The sequence below is a fragment of the Haemaphysalis longicornis genome, unplaced genomic scaffold (genome assembly GCF_048455015.1).
Source record: "Haemaphysalis longicornis isolate Haplotype H1 unplaced genomic scaffold, Haemaphysalis longicornis Haplotype H1 scaffold_6, whole genome shotgun sequence".
Lineage (NCBI taxonomy): Eukaryota > Metazoa > Arthropoda > Arachnida > Ixodida > Ixodidae > Haemaphysalis > Haemaphysalis longicornis.
The window spans coordinates 69,128,731-69,141,451 of record NW_027526407.1 but is presented as its reverse complement, the minus strand read 5'-3'; the positions used below and the strand labels follow the sequence as shown (position 1 = coordinate 69,141,451).

The window sequence follows — 12,721 nt, the reverse complement described above, 5'->3', positions numbered from 1 at the left end:
AAGAAGACTAGTGTAGGGACTTTGCGTTGCAAGTCAAGCTTTGGAAGATTGACTTTGTTAGCCGCACCGAAACCGCAGACACGGTATCGGGGCCTTTGCTACGCTGCTAGCAAAGGAAAGGTCGTCACTCACAATCAAAGCCCGATAAACGTTGAGATTACTAGTACCTAAGGCCGCGGCGCAGCCAGCAAAAATGCAAGATAAGTGTTCACTCTCCCATATCGCAAAAGACTGCCAATAGAAGCGGCAACACTATTTGTTGAGCGTTTATTCTGCCTGGCAAAATGGCTTCGCCTGGCCACATCTACACACTGGTCGGCTTCTCCGAAGAGGTGGACCGAAGACCGCTCTCTTTTGTGGAACCTCTTCCTGCAGCGAAAATATGCGACGCGTGCGGCTTCGTATCGAAGTTGGTCGGGCTTTTCACTTGCGGGCACTTTGTGTGCAAACGGTGCCACGAACAATGTCGGCTGAGCGACAAGGTCTCTTGTCCTCTGGACGGAGACTGCTGCTCGGAAGAAGACGTCTCCTGGATAAGTCATGCCGCCAAAAGCGTCTTGGAAAAGCAGGTGAGGCGGACAATGTTATCGCTGGGACGCTTTTAACTATTTGATAATCGCAGGTAACTTGGCGAACAGTCACATGCAGAAATATGCTGTTTCGTAACCTTAAAAGCAGACTTAAAATGTCGAATACTCACCTGGACGCCCAAGTGAGGTCGCTAAAGGTAATAGAAGAAATATAGGGAGGTATGGACTACACGGTTCCAAGTGGTGCCATCTTCCTACGTAGGTAGATAGCTGCTATTCTCGTTGCCTTGGGGTTATTCCAAGTTCCCAACGCACACCAGTATACATACATTATATTCCCGTCCAACAAAGGCTGCTGCGGAAGCTTACACAATACGACTCATTCACACGAATGCGTATTCCAACACATCTTGTATTGAATTCGTCAGCATTTTCCATGTGTCATACCTCTTATATCTTTATTAGTAAGCTATATACATTACTACTATGATCTTGTGCTTTTTCATCACAGGATGAAAACTGCTCCTAAGAATTTGTACCATTCCAATTTTTAATCAGACAAATATACTAAATGACGGTTAGTTAAGAACAACACCATGGCTATTAGGACACTATTGCACGAGGATAATGGGGAACCTCGTTCGCTTGGCAGCGGTGCAAATAAAATTATTGCGACCGTTAGCTTTTGTTGGCAAGATATTTTTGGCCATAGAATGGAAAATACGAAGTTTGTGTTTCCTGCACAGCGCGCAAAGCTCATGAAACGATATGACTGTCGGCATTCCGGAACCAGAAGCAACTTGAAAAATAACTACCTGCTTCCGTTTATGAAGTCATTCGCATGAGCACACCTTTGCGTGTAAGTATATTACTAGTACGAATAAAATTTAGGAATTTCTCAGGCGTGAACGTTTCGCGTCCAACAATTATACCTCGAGCCAAAAAGCCCAACGGTGAGTATGTTTAACTTTAAGCGTAAGCGACTATTGGCAATGATGAGTAAACCATTCAATGGCGCCTCCTTGTCCCAGTCGGCAGACAAAAAACGTCTTAAGTGCAGAGCACTTTAGGCGCTCACCTTGTTGTCGTAGCTCGCTCGTTCGAGCACCAAGGCTGCGCCCCTGGGTAACGCTGTTCGCGGCGCACCCCAGAGGATTCGAAAGCCAAGCGGTTTATATAGCCATAAGCGTTCGAAACTCATGAAACGCTGGCGCTTGTCATGCATCTTCCCGTTGTTTAGCGCAAAAAAAAAAACCATCGTTACATTCGAGGAAAAATATACGTAATTAACCGCCAGCGCCCGCGTTTCTTTAGTTAAGGACGTCCGTTGGGTTGGTTTTTACGATAGCAAACGCAAAATGTGGCAGTGCAGCCCGGGCACGTGCGGGGAGAAAAGTACAAAGAGAACAGAACTCCCGCTGGCGCAGTTTCAGGCAGGACTGCTAAGGCGGGAAATCCGAATTGCATGGGGTGGCAGCAGCAAAGAGATAACGGCGGTCAGCCCATTGTGGCGAATCACTGCTCTGCGCTTCCGACAGCTTTCACATTGAGTGGAACGGCTTTAATTTTTTTTTGACAATATCAAGAGGGTTGTCATAAACTTCACAGCTATTCTCCTCTTCGAAGGCGGACAAGGGGACACGGAAGGTCGCACAAAACAACGAAGTCATTCATTTGGGCAGAAGCCATAAGTGCCCATTTCTGCGAAAAAGCACCCTTCTTGTTCTGGTTGTCCGCAGTAAAGACAAAATAAATAATAAATTCTTTGGGGCATCCCACTCTGCATACGTGCTCCGAATTCGAAAACCTGGCAATACTTAATTATGACATGTTTTATTCAACATAGCGTTTGCATTAGCTTTTTCGCTTAGGTTAGTTTAGGTATAACTTTATTTATGCGTGCAAATCGGTGGTTTTTACGCGCGGCGACACGGGCCTGGCGTCGACTCAGGGTTTGCAGCTACTCTGCACAGTGCCAGCGGATCCCGTTGCCTGGTCGCCATGTCTGTGTTTTTCGAGCGCACCCCGGGCTTGCTGAGCGGTCCAAAATTGAACGTCCTCGTCGCTACTGCGCACTGCTTCTTGGGGTTTCGGCGGATAAGTCCTTGACTTCGCTTCGTCTGGAAACCGGACACAGCCCCACAGGATGTGTCACTAGTCTGCCAGACCCACTTCACACAATTTGCAAACACCACTCAAATAAAGTCCGGGATGTAACATGTGTGGAAAGAGAATTTATTACAATCCACATATCAAGCCGCAACGACTAGTGGTAACCGCGCTGCCGTAAAAACAAAAAAAAACCCGTTCAATTTAAAATTCCTCGGTGCATTCAACATTTTGCACAACAAATGTCTGTGGTGGTGAAACAAGCTACTGCAAAATCAGTCCAGAGAAAGTTCACAGGTGTCTAGAGAGAGCTCAGAAACTAGCTAAAACTCAATACGGTACAATACGTATGCTCAGGATGTTGTTCCTGACTACTATGAATCGCGTGGACCACCGTAACAGAAAGGCTTCTTCGCCTAGAACTGCCAACTCATTTTCAAAATGACTCACAAGGATCGACCGTACACGCCACAGCAGTAGAAACATAGCCCCTTGTGGTCGGGCACGAGGACACGCGGTACTGCGATTTGGGCACAATACAAAAGCACCAGCACACATCAGGAAGTTCACCAACACGTCATTTGAATGTGTGCTCATTCGAAGTGTGAGACCAAACAACCTGCTTAACACAGTCCAAAACGTTGCCGCTACAAGACATGTGCAGCGTTGCCGGTGCGAGAATGGATCCGGTTTGGAGCTGCCGTAGTAACATGGCCTCCGTCCGGCTGAGTCCCTGGGGATGGGGGGAGGGGGGCAGGATGGCGTTATGGCTGTAGTTTCTTTGTCTTCGACGCGAGTCACCTCAACCGCACTTTTTCTGGTACAACGCGTATGCCTCTTTTCCTTCGCTTTGGTTTCTTCGTCTAGCCGTGCGAGTTACGTCGGCAAGCAGACTGACACACGTGACTGCTCCCCCGAAATCAGGGTTATGCGCAGCTGGTGCGCAACCTGCCATGACGTTCGTGTGTCACGAGCAAGCATTTTCCTATAGCTTTGGTGTTTCAAATTCATAGTATTAATATTTTGGGAAGATGGCACGTCGTCGCCATAGTTCCCGATTTCAGGCTGGTCCCCCTAGCGCCTATTCAGGACGAAGAAAGGGGAGAGAGAGAGAGAGAAACTTTATTTTGGCAGGAAGACTCTAGAACAAGTGAAGGAAGTCGTAGTAGAATGAGGATTGTGCCTCAGGCATGTTGACGGCGGACAGTTCGAACAGAAACAGGTGGGCTCCTTCAGAGGCGGGAGAGGCCGCGTGGAGTAAGAACAGCATTCACGCACTCTAAGAAGTCGAGGAGTTGTGGTCTAGGAGTAAAAACTTATGTTCCATATTTCACTCCCATTTGAAGCATTCGGCTACTCTTCCCGGGAGTGGCAAGTGGCCGTCAAAATGAGAGGTGAAATACTCCTAGTGGGATTTACTTGCTGCTTTTGAGGTGGAGTACTTGAATTCTGTATGTGAATTGCAATGCCATCTCCAAGGCAGCGTTCCGTCACTCCCTTTAGGTGTGAATAAGCTGTATTGGCTGCGGCGTTACCGGATACTGCAGAAGGGTACTACTTCTCTCTTCGAAAGCAACCCGTTACGCCCCAAGAGGGTTCTGCTATTCCCCCCGAGGCAGCGTGTTTTCGCTCCGCCTGCTACTACCCCCCCTGTATACACTGTATACCCCCACTGTATAGTGTTGTATACAGTTACAAGCAAACAGAAAAGAACAAGCTGTTTTGAAACATGAAAAAATGAAAAAACAAGCTCAGACATTATTTTCCAAGAAAATATCACAACAATCGGTTCATTTTGCAATGTCACTCAAAAAGCAATTTATTTGAAATAAAATATCCCAGCATAAAAAACGGTTACTACTCCATATCTACACAGAAGGAGACGTATTTCCTATTTAGTCCACACTCGGGAAAAAATCACAACTAAAAATGCAGCAAAGCAACTGAAAACACCAAAACTACAAACATTAAATGCAGACAATAAAAATTACATTACATCCAAAAATAAAAAAGTACTGAAATTAGCACAAAAAGCATCAGTAGAAATGCAGCAGTGGGAGAATAGTTAACAGTATTAAAATAAAAAAAAGGCCTTAGTAAATCAGTGAGTGCGTCACAGGAGCTGGAAAGCCAGCTCTTGTTTAGGACACATCAAAAACATTTACAAACACATTTTACGAACAAATTACACCATCTTCCCGTAGGGGAACCCTGAGTAGTATGCGAAGCAGCCATGTGGTCGACTGAAGTTCCCATTAGTTTTCAGTTCGTCGTTTCCGAGCTCTATTGTTAGCACACGCAATTCAGCACTCCCTGGTAGAGTGTCCATTGCGGGCTCAGCATGAAGGGGCTGGCGGCCGCCATTCCGCCCACAAAGCTTCGTAGAATGTTGCTTGGGGACAAGTGACTAGAATCACCCAAGCTACAAACTCCACGATTGTGGATTACTCCTTAAGGCTTCATAGATTATAAAATAAATAGACCAATTAGGGTTTAGTGTTGTCTCTGTAAATTGTCTGCAAATCTTGTTCACGATTTTGGTATGCTTTACAGAAAAAAACTCGCAGTGGTCTCAAACAATGCCCTAATATCCAGTAAAAGCCGCTATGTCACCCAACGCAACTTCTTCTTCTGGTGCAGGTTTTATGCTGGAATAACACCAATGGCTGCAATGTCATCACACCTGCTGCGGACATTTCCAAGCACTTTCACAATGAGTGTGAGCACCACTTCACGACATGTCCTCAATGTCGTGCTGCAATCCTGGTCTCCGACGTGTGCGCACATCTTAAAAGTCACTCTGGCGCTTCCAGAATACCAAGTACAGCTGAGGTCCAAGCGAGGCCAATGGTTTTCAAAAAACAGGAACCTCTGAGTAGTACATGCTCAGACGTAATAACGTCCAGTCGGCCGATAGGCAAGCCCAATTCAACGGTCCTGTCATCGATTCAATCGCAGCTTAAGGAAATTAGCTGGGCTTTTCAGATCGCACTTGCCGCAACAGATTCTGACGACGCACACGCGGACGAAAGAAACTCAAGGCAGAGGCTACTCAAAGACAGTCTAAGCCGAATCCAAAATCAATTGGCTGAACAAAACCATCAACTGGATTATTTTAAGCCCAGCGGCATTGCTAGGCAAGAGGTATTGAATTTCAGCCTCCTAGAAACACTTGAGGGGCTCAAGCAAAGCTTAAATAATGCTGCTCAAACAAGAATTGATAGGAGGGCATTAGTTGAGCAATTTGCCCTATTGAGGGAGGCAATATTAGATGGACAGCGTGAAACAAAGGCGGAGCTGGCGACTCAGTTCGCCGTATTCAGGGGAGAGATGGCAGACGAAAATAATGAAACAAAGAATGAGCTTGCAGCGCAGCTCGCGTCGTTCAGAGAAGCAATGGGAGATGGGCACCGTGACACAAAGGCAGAGCTTTCTGCGCATTTCGCCGAATTCATGGAAGTAATGGCGGATGGAAATAGTGAAGCAAAGGCTGAACTTGCTGCGCAGTTCACGTCGTTCAGAGAAGCAATGCGAGACAGACACCGTGACACGAAGGCGGAGCTGACAGCGGAGTTCGCTAGAATCATTAAAGCCATGGGAGATGGAAATAGTGAAGCAAAGGCTGAACTTGCTGCGCAGTTCACGTCGTTCAAAGAAGCAATGGGAGACGGACACCGTGAAACGACGGCGGAGCTGGCATCGCAGTTCGCCGGAATCATTAAAGCCATGGGAGATGGAAATAGTGAAGCAAAGGCTGAACTTGCTGCGCAGTTTACGTCGTTCAAAGAAGCAATGGGAGACGGGCACCGTGAAATGAAGGCGGAGCTGGTCGAACAGTTCACTGCAATCAAGGAAGTGATGACAGATGGAAATAGTGAAGCAAAGACTGAACTTACTGCACAGTTCTCCGCATTTAAAGAGGCTATTCGCGACGGCCACGATGAAACGAAGGTTGAGCTGGAAGGAATATCAACAGCGGTTGATTGCCAATGCATTAAATTGCGAGTGCTTTTGTTTCACACAGCTGCCCTCTTCCTGGCCATCGATCCTGATGCCACAACGCACACGTGGACGTTCGAGAAATATGCGTCACTGGAGCAACGGGTGGAACGTCAATACATAGCGGAGGAAATGGCAGAGCCGGTATACCTGCGAGGCTACTACGTGTCTGCAGGATTAATTTCACTTAAAACGCATCGCATGATTCGTTTCCGGTTTCAACTGCACAAAGGAAAAATGGATCCGTTTCTGAAGTGGCCGTTCAATCTCAGAATGAAATTGAGCATCGTTCACCCACAAAGTTCCGAGAAGCTGGAGGTGTGTACAACACCATGGTTTATGTGTACGGAAGCCTTTTCAAGACCGGTTAACGGGTCTAATTATCCTATTTCACTTAATGGCAAATATTTCATGCCATTAGAGTTGGAGAGTCAGGGCTTCGTCGAGGACGGCCGAGTTCTCCTAAGGTAAGGAATCTGCCACCGTAAATGCTGTCTCCAATTTTCGCAATGCACGATCTTATGGGCTCGCATAAAAAAGTAGTCATTAGAGTGTTTTTGGCATAGCGTTACCGTGTTTACGTTACCGTTTACCTTGTTTGCGGGAGTCGACTGCGCATGCGCGGGAGTTACCGTGAACGGTAACTTACCGGCACAGGCTTTACCGTCGCCAGCGAACTTCCTGTGCAGACGAAGTGTGCTGTCGCGTATTGATTACAGAAAATGCAGTGCGATCGGCGCTTTGTGCTTTGTACAGACGATGAAAGTAATCGTACTTGATGCTGTTTCTTACGTGTTTCTTGTTAAATATTGCTCAGGAAAGCGACAAACGACCATTTTTTCTCAGATAGGCGGGCAAAATGGCTGTCCCTACTTGTGCTAAGCCTTCCCCTCCTGAAATAGTTCAGATAAGTTTCTGAGCTCGCAGAGTGCTTTTAGGCTTCCAAAATTGTGCTGGGCAAGGTAGTGTACGTTGTTGAGTAATTACTACGACATATTTTACTCATTTCATCCTTAAATATTTAGCGCGGGGGCAAATTCTATTTTACCTTGACTTTAACTCTACTCCGTAGATGGCGCCACTAACACGCTTTCTTTTTAAAGCTCTAGAGGGGATGGATACAGTATTCTCAAAACCACTACAGGTAGTGTGAATGGTTCACCCGAAAAGTGAAATATTCAAACTACTTTAAACGAAACCAAATAGATATGAGCAGCAAAATTATGCGTGATTTGCTTTGAGTCGAATTCATCAGATGTCGCTACCTGCGCCATGGCGGCCGGAATACGCAATCACTAAACGGTACGCTAAAACGTGTCCTACCGTTTTCAGCGGTAAACGGAAACTCCGGCTTCCGGTAAAACGGTGAACGATAACGCAAACACGGAAACGGTATGCTAAAACTGCCTATTTTTTATTGACTACCAATAGAGCATGCGAGGAAGCGCACAGCTTTTCTTAAAACGTAAGAAAGTAGCCCTGCTAGCCTCTTTGAAGCACGTTTGTTACAAAACTGACACTGGATCCCTAGGCCAGACACCTTCCTCATGGTCTTTCAGTATTCAAATGGGGCAAACTCGCGTGACTTTTGTCATAAGTCGCGAATAGATTTAAGCAGGCACAAATCTGTCGGAGCAACTGCCGACACACCTTCCACCATGCCAAGTTCCAAGCCCGTTTCCAAGTTCCACAATGCGCTGCAGTCGCTCACGCGGTAATCTCGTGTGGGCTGAATTTTGAAACTAACTCCTTGTCGTTACGTTTTCCCCAATCGAATTCTCAAAACCCCTTGCGGTCCCCAAATAATTTCATATTTACGTATCTAAATGATCCATTTCATCTGCTGAGCGCAATCATATTGAAGTTTCCTGCCGGTTTTATTGCGTCGTTTAATCCGCGGCTGCTTTTTGACGTCTCGCCTTTTCTTAGGAACTGTTTGAAACGTCTATTCAAAAGCATTTCCCCTTAACAGTGAGCATAAACACCAGCTACATATAGCTAGTACCTTTCAAGAATGCAAAGCTTGTGATGGCCCCAAGATAACAGCATTGATCAGCTCACAGCAAATGTTAGGCACCTTTGAGCCAGACCACGAGTAAAACATTACAGCGTTGTTTTTGTTAGAAGTTCATGGTTTAATCGTAATACCAAAGGAAATAAAAACAGCGCAAAAAGGCTTGAAGTGAAGGCGCTACGGGTAATACCAACACAAAGGAAAATTCAAGGTTACTCAGCTTTTCAGCTTGAGTTTCAGGCGATGTTTGAAGGTTTAACTATTATTGATCAGCAAGCCTAGCAGTCGTCCATTTACATTTTCACAACGGCTATAACAATATCTCGCAATTACATAGAGCTTGGTGACATTAAAATTAGGAATTTGTTTTGTAGCCGCCGAAGTATGCACAAATTTAAGGACAGCTAGAAAGTGCATGGCGCAGACAATACAAACTATGGTTTTCCAGCATTAGTAAAATGGTGTTTTTGTTTGTATTTTTATTTAGGGTTACAATTGTTGGTCAGCCCACAACGCTAACTATCGAAACATTTTTCCGCAGGCCCTACTCAATGCTATGCATTTCTTTTATTTCTCTCTTTCCAGACTGGAACTCGAACCCATAGTCGAAGAAGCGCAGTGAACACGGTCTTCAGAAGGCAAAATCAGAGAGAAAGTGTGATTGCGGGCAGTACTCCCGCTTCGAAGAATAAAATAAATGTTTATGAAGTAAATTTGCTCCTTCAAGTAGTGGAACAAACGGAATAAGAAATCCCAAAAGGGTGCAAGCGATTGCAAGACAAAGAACCTTGCTTTTGAGATACAGCAAGACAAGCGGTAATTTCTGATATATCAAGATATTTTAACTTGTTTTCGCCAACAGTCATTTTTGTGCCCCTGCGAAGAAACTGTCGGAGAAACCACTAAACAATCTCCTGTGGATATTAAAATGCTTTGGCGACTTCGGCTTCCACATTATCTTCTTTGTTAGATGCGCTGTTTCAAGTTCTTCAAAAACGCGGGCTACATCATGAAACTCGGGGCCCATGTCATTCAAACAAAATGGTAAGAAGTAAAACTGTTCGGGAAACATGATTTGAGCATCGGATATATGCACATAAATATTCGCTTTAGTCTCTGTTAGCAATTCATTAAATTTTTTTTTGTACGACATACTCCGTCTGTACCATATTTTAAACTTGTCGCAAGGACTCGATAGGGTGGAATAAGTCTTGCCCTATTGATTTCTTTCCTAGGCAGCACTCCGTCACACTCACCACAGCAGTCCTGTGTGTTTCAATTTGTCAGGGACAAAAACATTTGCCGGGCTTAACCGATGAAATACAATTTGTTGAAACTGAATTATCACAGGAATTTACAGTCATGGTGCCCCCGCTCCCCCCCCCCCCCCCCCCAGTTACCCGGATGGCACCTGATACGTAATCTTACTCTGGCCACGGTGTTCCAATATGGCCTTATGGCCTCTTGAATCATCCGATGAGGTGGTGATGACCCAATGTTGTCTGGAACAGAAGGATCCAGTCACCCGTGGGGAAGAGCACAGCTTCATGGTAGCCGGGTCGGTTGATTCGAGGTGACGTCACTACCGTTCATCATGGAAGTGATGTATGCTGTAACCGAGCAACATGATTGCCATGCGTACGTACATGGCTGATGCCACGTGGTCATCATCCTGATAAACCACTCACTAGCTGCGGTATGTTATCTCACTCCCGTGATGTCTTACACAACGATGCTGTTAGGGGTAAGGAAAAGAATAGGATAAGAGGACGGTCATCAACAAGAAAAGCTACCTATCATTGTGACTTTGCGTTTGCCTGCAAAAGCATGCACACGAAGCCGTACGCCTGTGTTGGCATTCTTTGCCCAAGATCAGAAGCAAAAAAGGAATTAAGATTGCATTTTCTTTGATTGCGGCGAGAGCACAATGTAATCACTATCCGCCTGTATCCTTGGCGAATTTGGTACGCTGATAAAGACAACTTAGACCACGATGGCTTTAAAAAGTGCATGAAGAGTTTCATCCACGCTACTGTTTCGTTCGTGGTAACCCCTACCACATTAAAGGAGATGAAGCTTCAATGAGAGACGCCCGGAAAAAGTATTTACACAGTTCAGCTTTATACAGCTTATATAATCGCTCCATAATGGCAAGTAAGACTTCACAAGCATATGGTAGTTTCCTTATGAATTAGACCACTTCTAGCTAGATCCACCAGAAAAATGCCATTAAAATTATTTCTTGCAGTCTCCGTATAACAATAAACAATACCAAACTATGATACGCTCAGCCAATGATAAAATTCAGGGAAGCTTGGTTTCACGCCCCTGACTTTAGTGGCGTAGCTGTTGTAGCCGAGCATTGCCGGACACATAGCTAAGTTTCAGTATCATTGTTTATTTCCATAGTTTCGGTGCTAGTAATCGTCGTCATATGCGTTGGAGAGGTCGTCGTCTTCTTTGCGGCGTGTGGTGAATGCAGTCGCCGCAATGCTCAGCATTGCAGATTTCCCAGCTCTTCGCCATCGCCTCCTGTCAGCGATGACGGTGACTGCAAGTCGTCTCGAGAAAGATTGGCACACTCGTTGCCATGTTTCCAATGATCCATAATGGCTTCTAGAAAATGCGCCGGCCGCGGTGACCTCTCCCATGCAGAGTGTCTTTCATCTTTAGAATTTGCGATTGAGTTTTTTTTACATGCGCGGTACCTCTTGACGACGATGCTGAAGTTTTTTTTCTAAACCCACTGCGTGAGACGGGGCCTTAGCGGTCGCCCCCAAGGCACGCGCTCGCGAGCGCTGGGCATTTTCTCTCTCCTCTGGGCTTTTGTCAGTTCATTCGCTTGCCGAGCACACTCGGTGGTGCCGCTAGGCACGCGCCGAGCACACTCGGCACGCGCCGAGCTTGCCGAGCACACTCGGTGGTGCCGGCACGCGCTCACAAGCACTCAGCAATTTCAGGGTACTTTTTCCTGCAATGGCGAATTTACACCTCTCTTTTATAGAACCTTTTCCCTCAACACAAGTTTGCAGCGCATGCCAACTCGTACGAAGCGTATAAGCACTCGTATCGGGCGGACACTTTCTCTATAACCGTGCTACGAGCTGTGTGAGCGCAGCGGCCGGGTTGCTTTCCCTGTTAATCGAGCACTCTACCGTCTAAATAAGTCGCGCGGTTAAAATATCTAGCCAGAAGCATCATGGAAAAGCAGGGGTGGTATCCACCATGACCACGATAACATTTTTCTTTCTACCATTACCAGTTAGAATCCGTGTGGTACGGATAATTGCAGCTGCTGATCAAACGGAGCTGTTGATGAAAACTGTTGGTGAGAGCTGTTGATGAAAATGGAGCTGTATACACTGCTGGGTGAGGTGGCCCAAGGGGTACATACGTAAGATAACGACTTCTCGACTGCGGATATCTTAGCGCTATCACCTTTCGCAATGGAGCATTTGCTTCAAAGGGTGATTACTATGCATTTGGCAACGATTTTGTGGGAGCCTATTTTTATTCCAATAAAATTAAAAAGGGTTTTTGGTAAGTGAACCATCTGTGCCAGCTACAGACTGCGACTCAGGTACGGTATGCTTCTAAGCAAGGGATCTGCTGCGGTGGCTGAGTGGCTATGGCGTTTTGTTGCTGAGTCCAAGGACGCGAATTCGATCCTACCCATGGTGGCTGCTTGTCCGATGGAAGCGAAAACCAAACAAATTACACCATCTTCCAGTAGGGGAACCCTGAGTAGTATGCGAACCAGCCATGGGGTCGATTCAAGTGCCTATTAGTTTTCAGTTCGTCGTTTCCGTGAGGTTGAGGTACGTAGCTACCGTTATATTTACCCTTTGTTTTCCATGGTAAGTACCACAATTTTCACTTACCGGAACTACGAAATGGGAAATTGTGTTGACCCTGTGGCTGTTTCGCATACTACTCAGGGTTCCCCTACGGGAAGATGGTGTAATTTTATTGGAGGGGGGGGGGGGTGTTAGAGTGGAGAAGATTTAAAGAGAGAGAGAGAGAGACGTTGTACGTGGTATGAGTTTGTCTTTATTTAGCCATTATCATC

The 12,721-nt window shown here is 46.0% G+C and overlaps 1 protein-coding gene across 1 annotated transcript; it reads left to right on the top strand.

Moving 5' to 3' along the window:
* The first annotated feature begins 317 nt into the window (after positions 1–317).
* LOC144141623 (uncharacterized) lies at positions 318–9,414 on the top strand. The gene is made up of 3 exons (XM_077673165.1): positions 318–569; positions 5,280–7,105; positions 9,238–9,414. The coding sequence occupies exons 2-3, from the start codon at positions 5,487–5,489 to the stop codon at positions 9,272–9,274; spliced, it is 1,656 nt and encodes a 551-aa protein (XP_077529291.1). The 5' UTR covers positions 318–569; positions 5,280–5,486; the 3' UTR covers positions 9,275–9,414.
* The last annotated feature ends 3,307 nt before the right edge of the window (positions 9,415–12,721 follow it).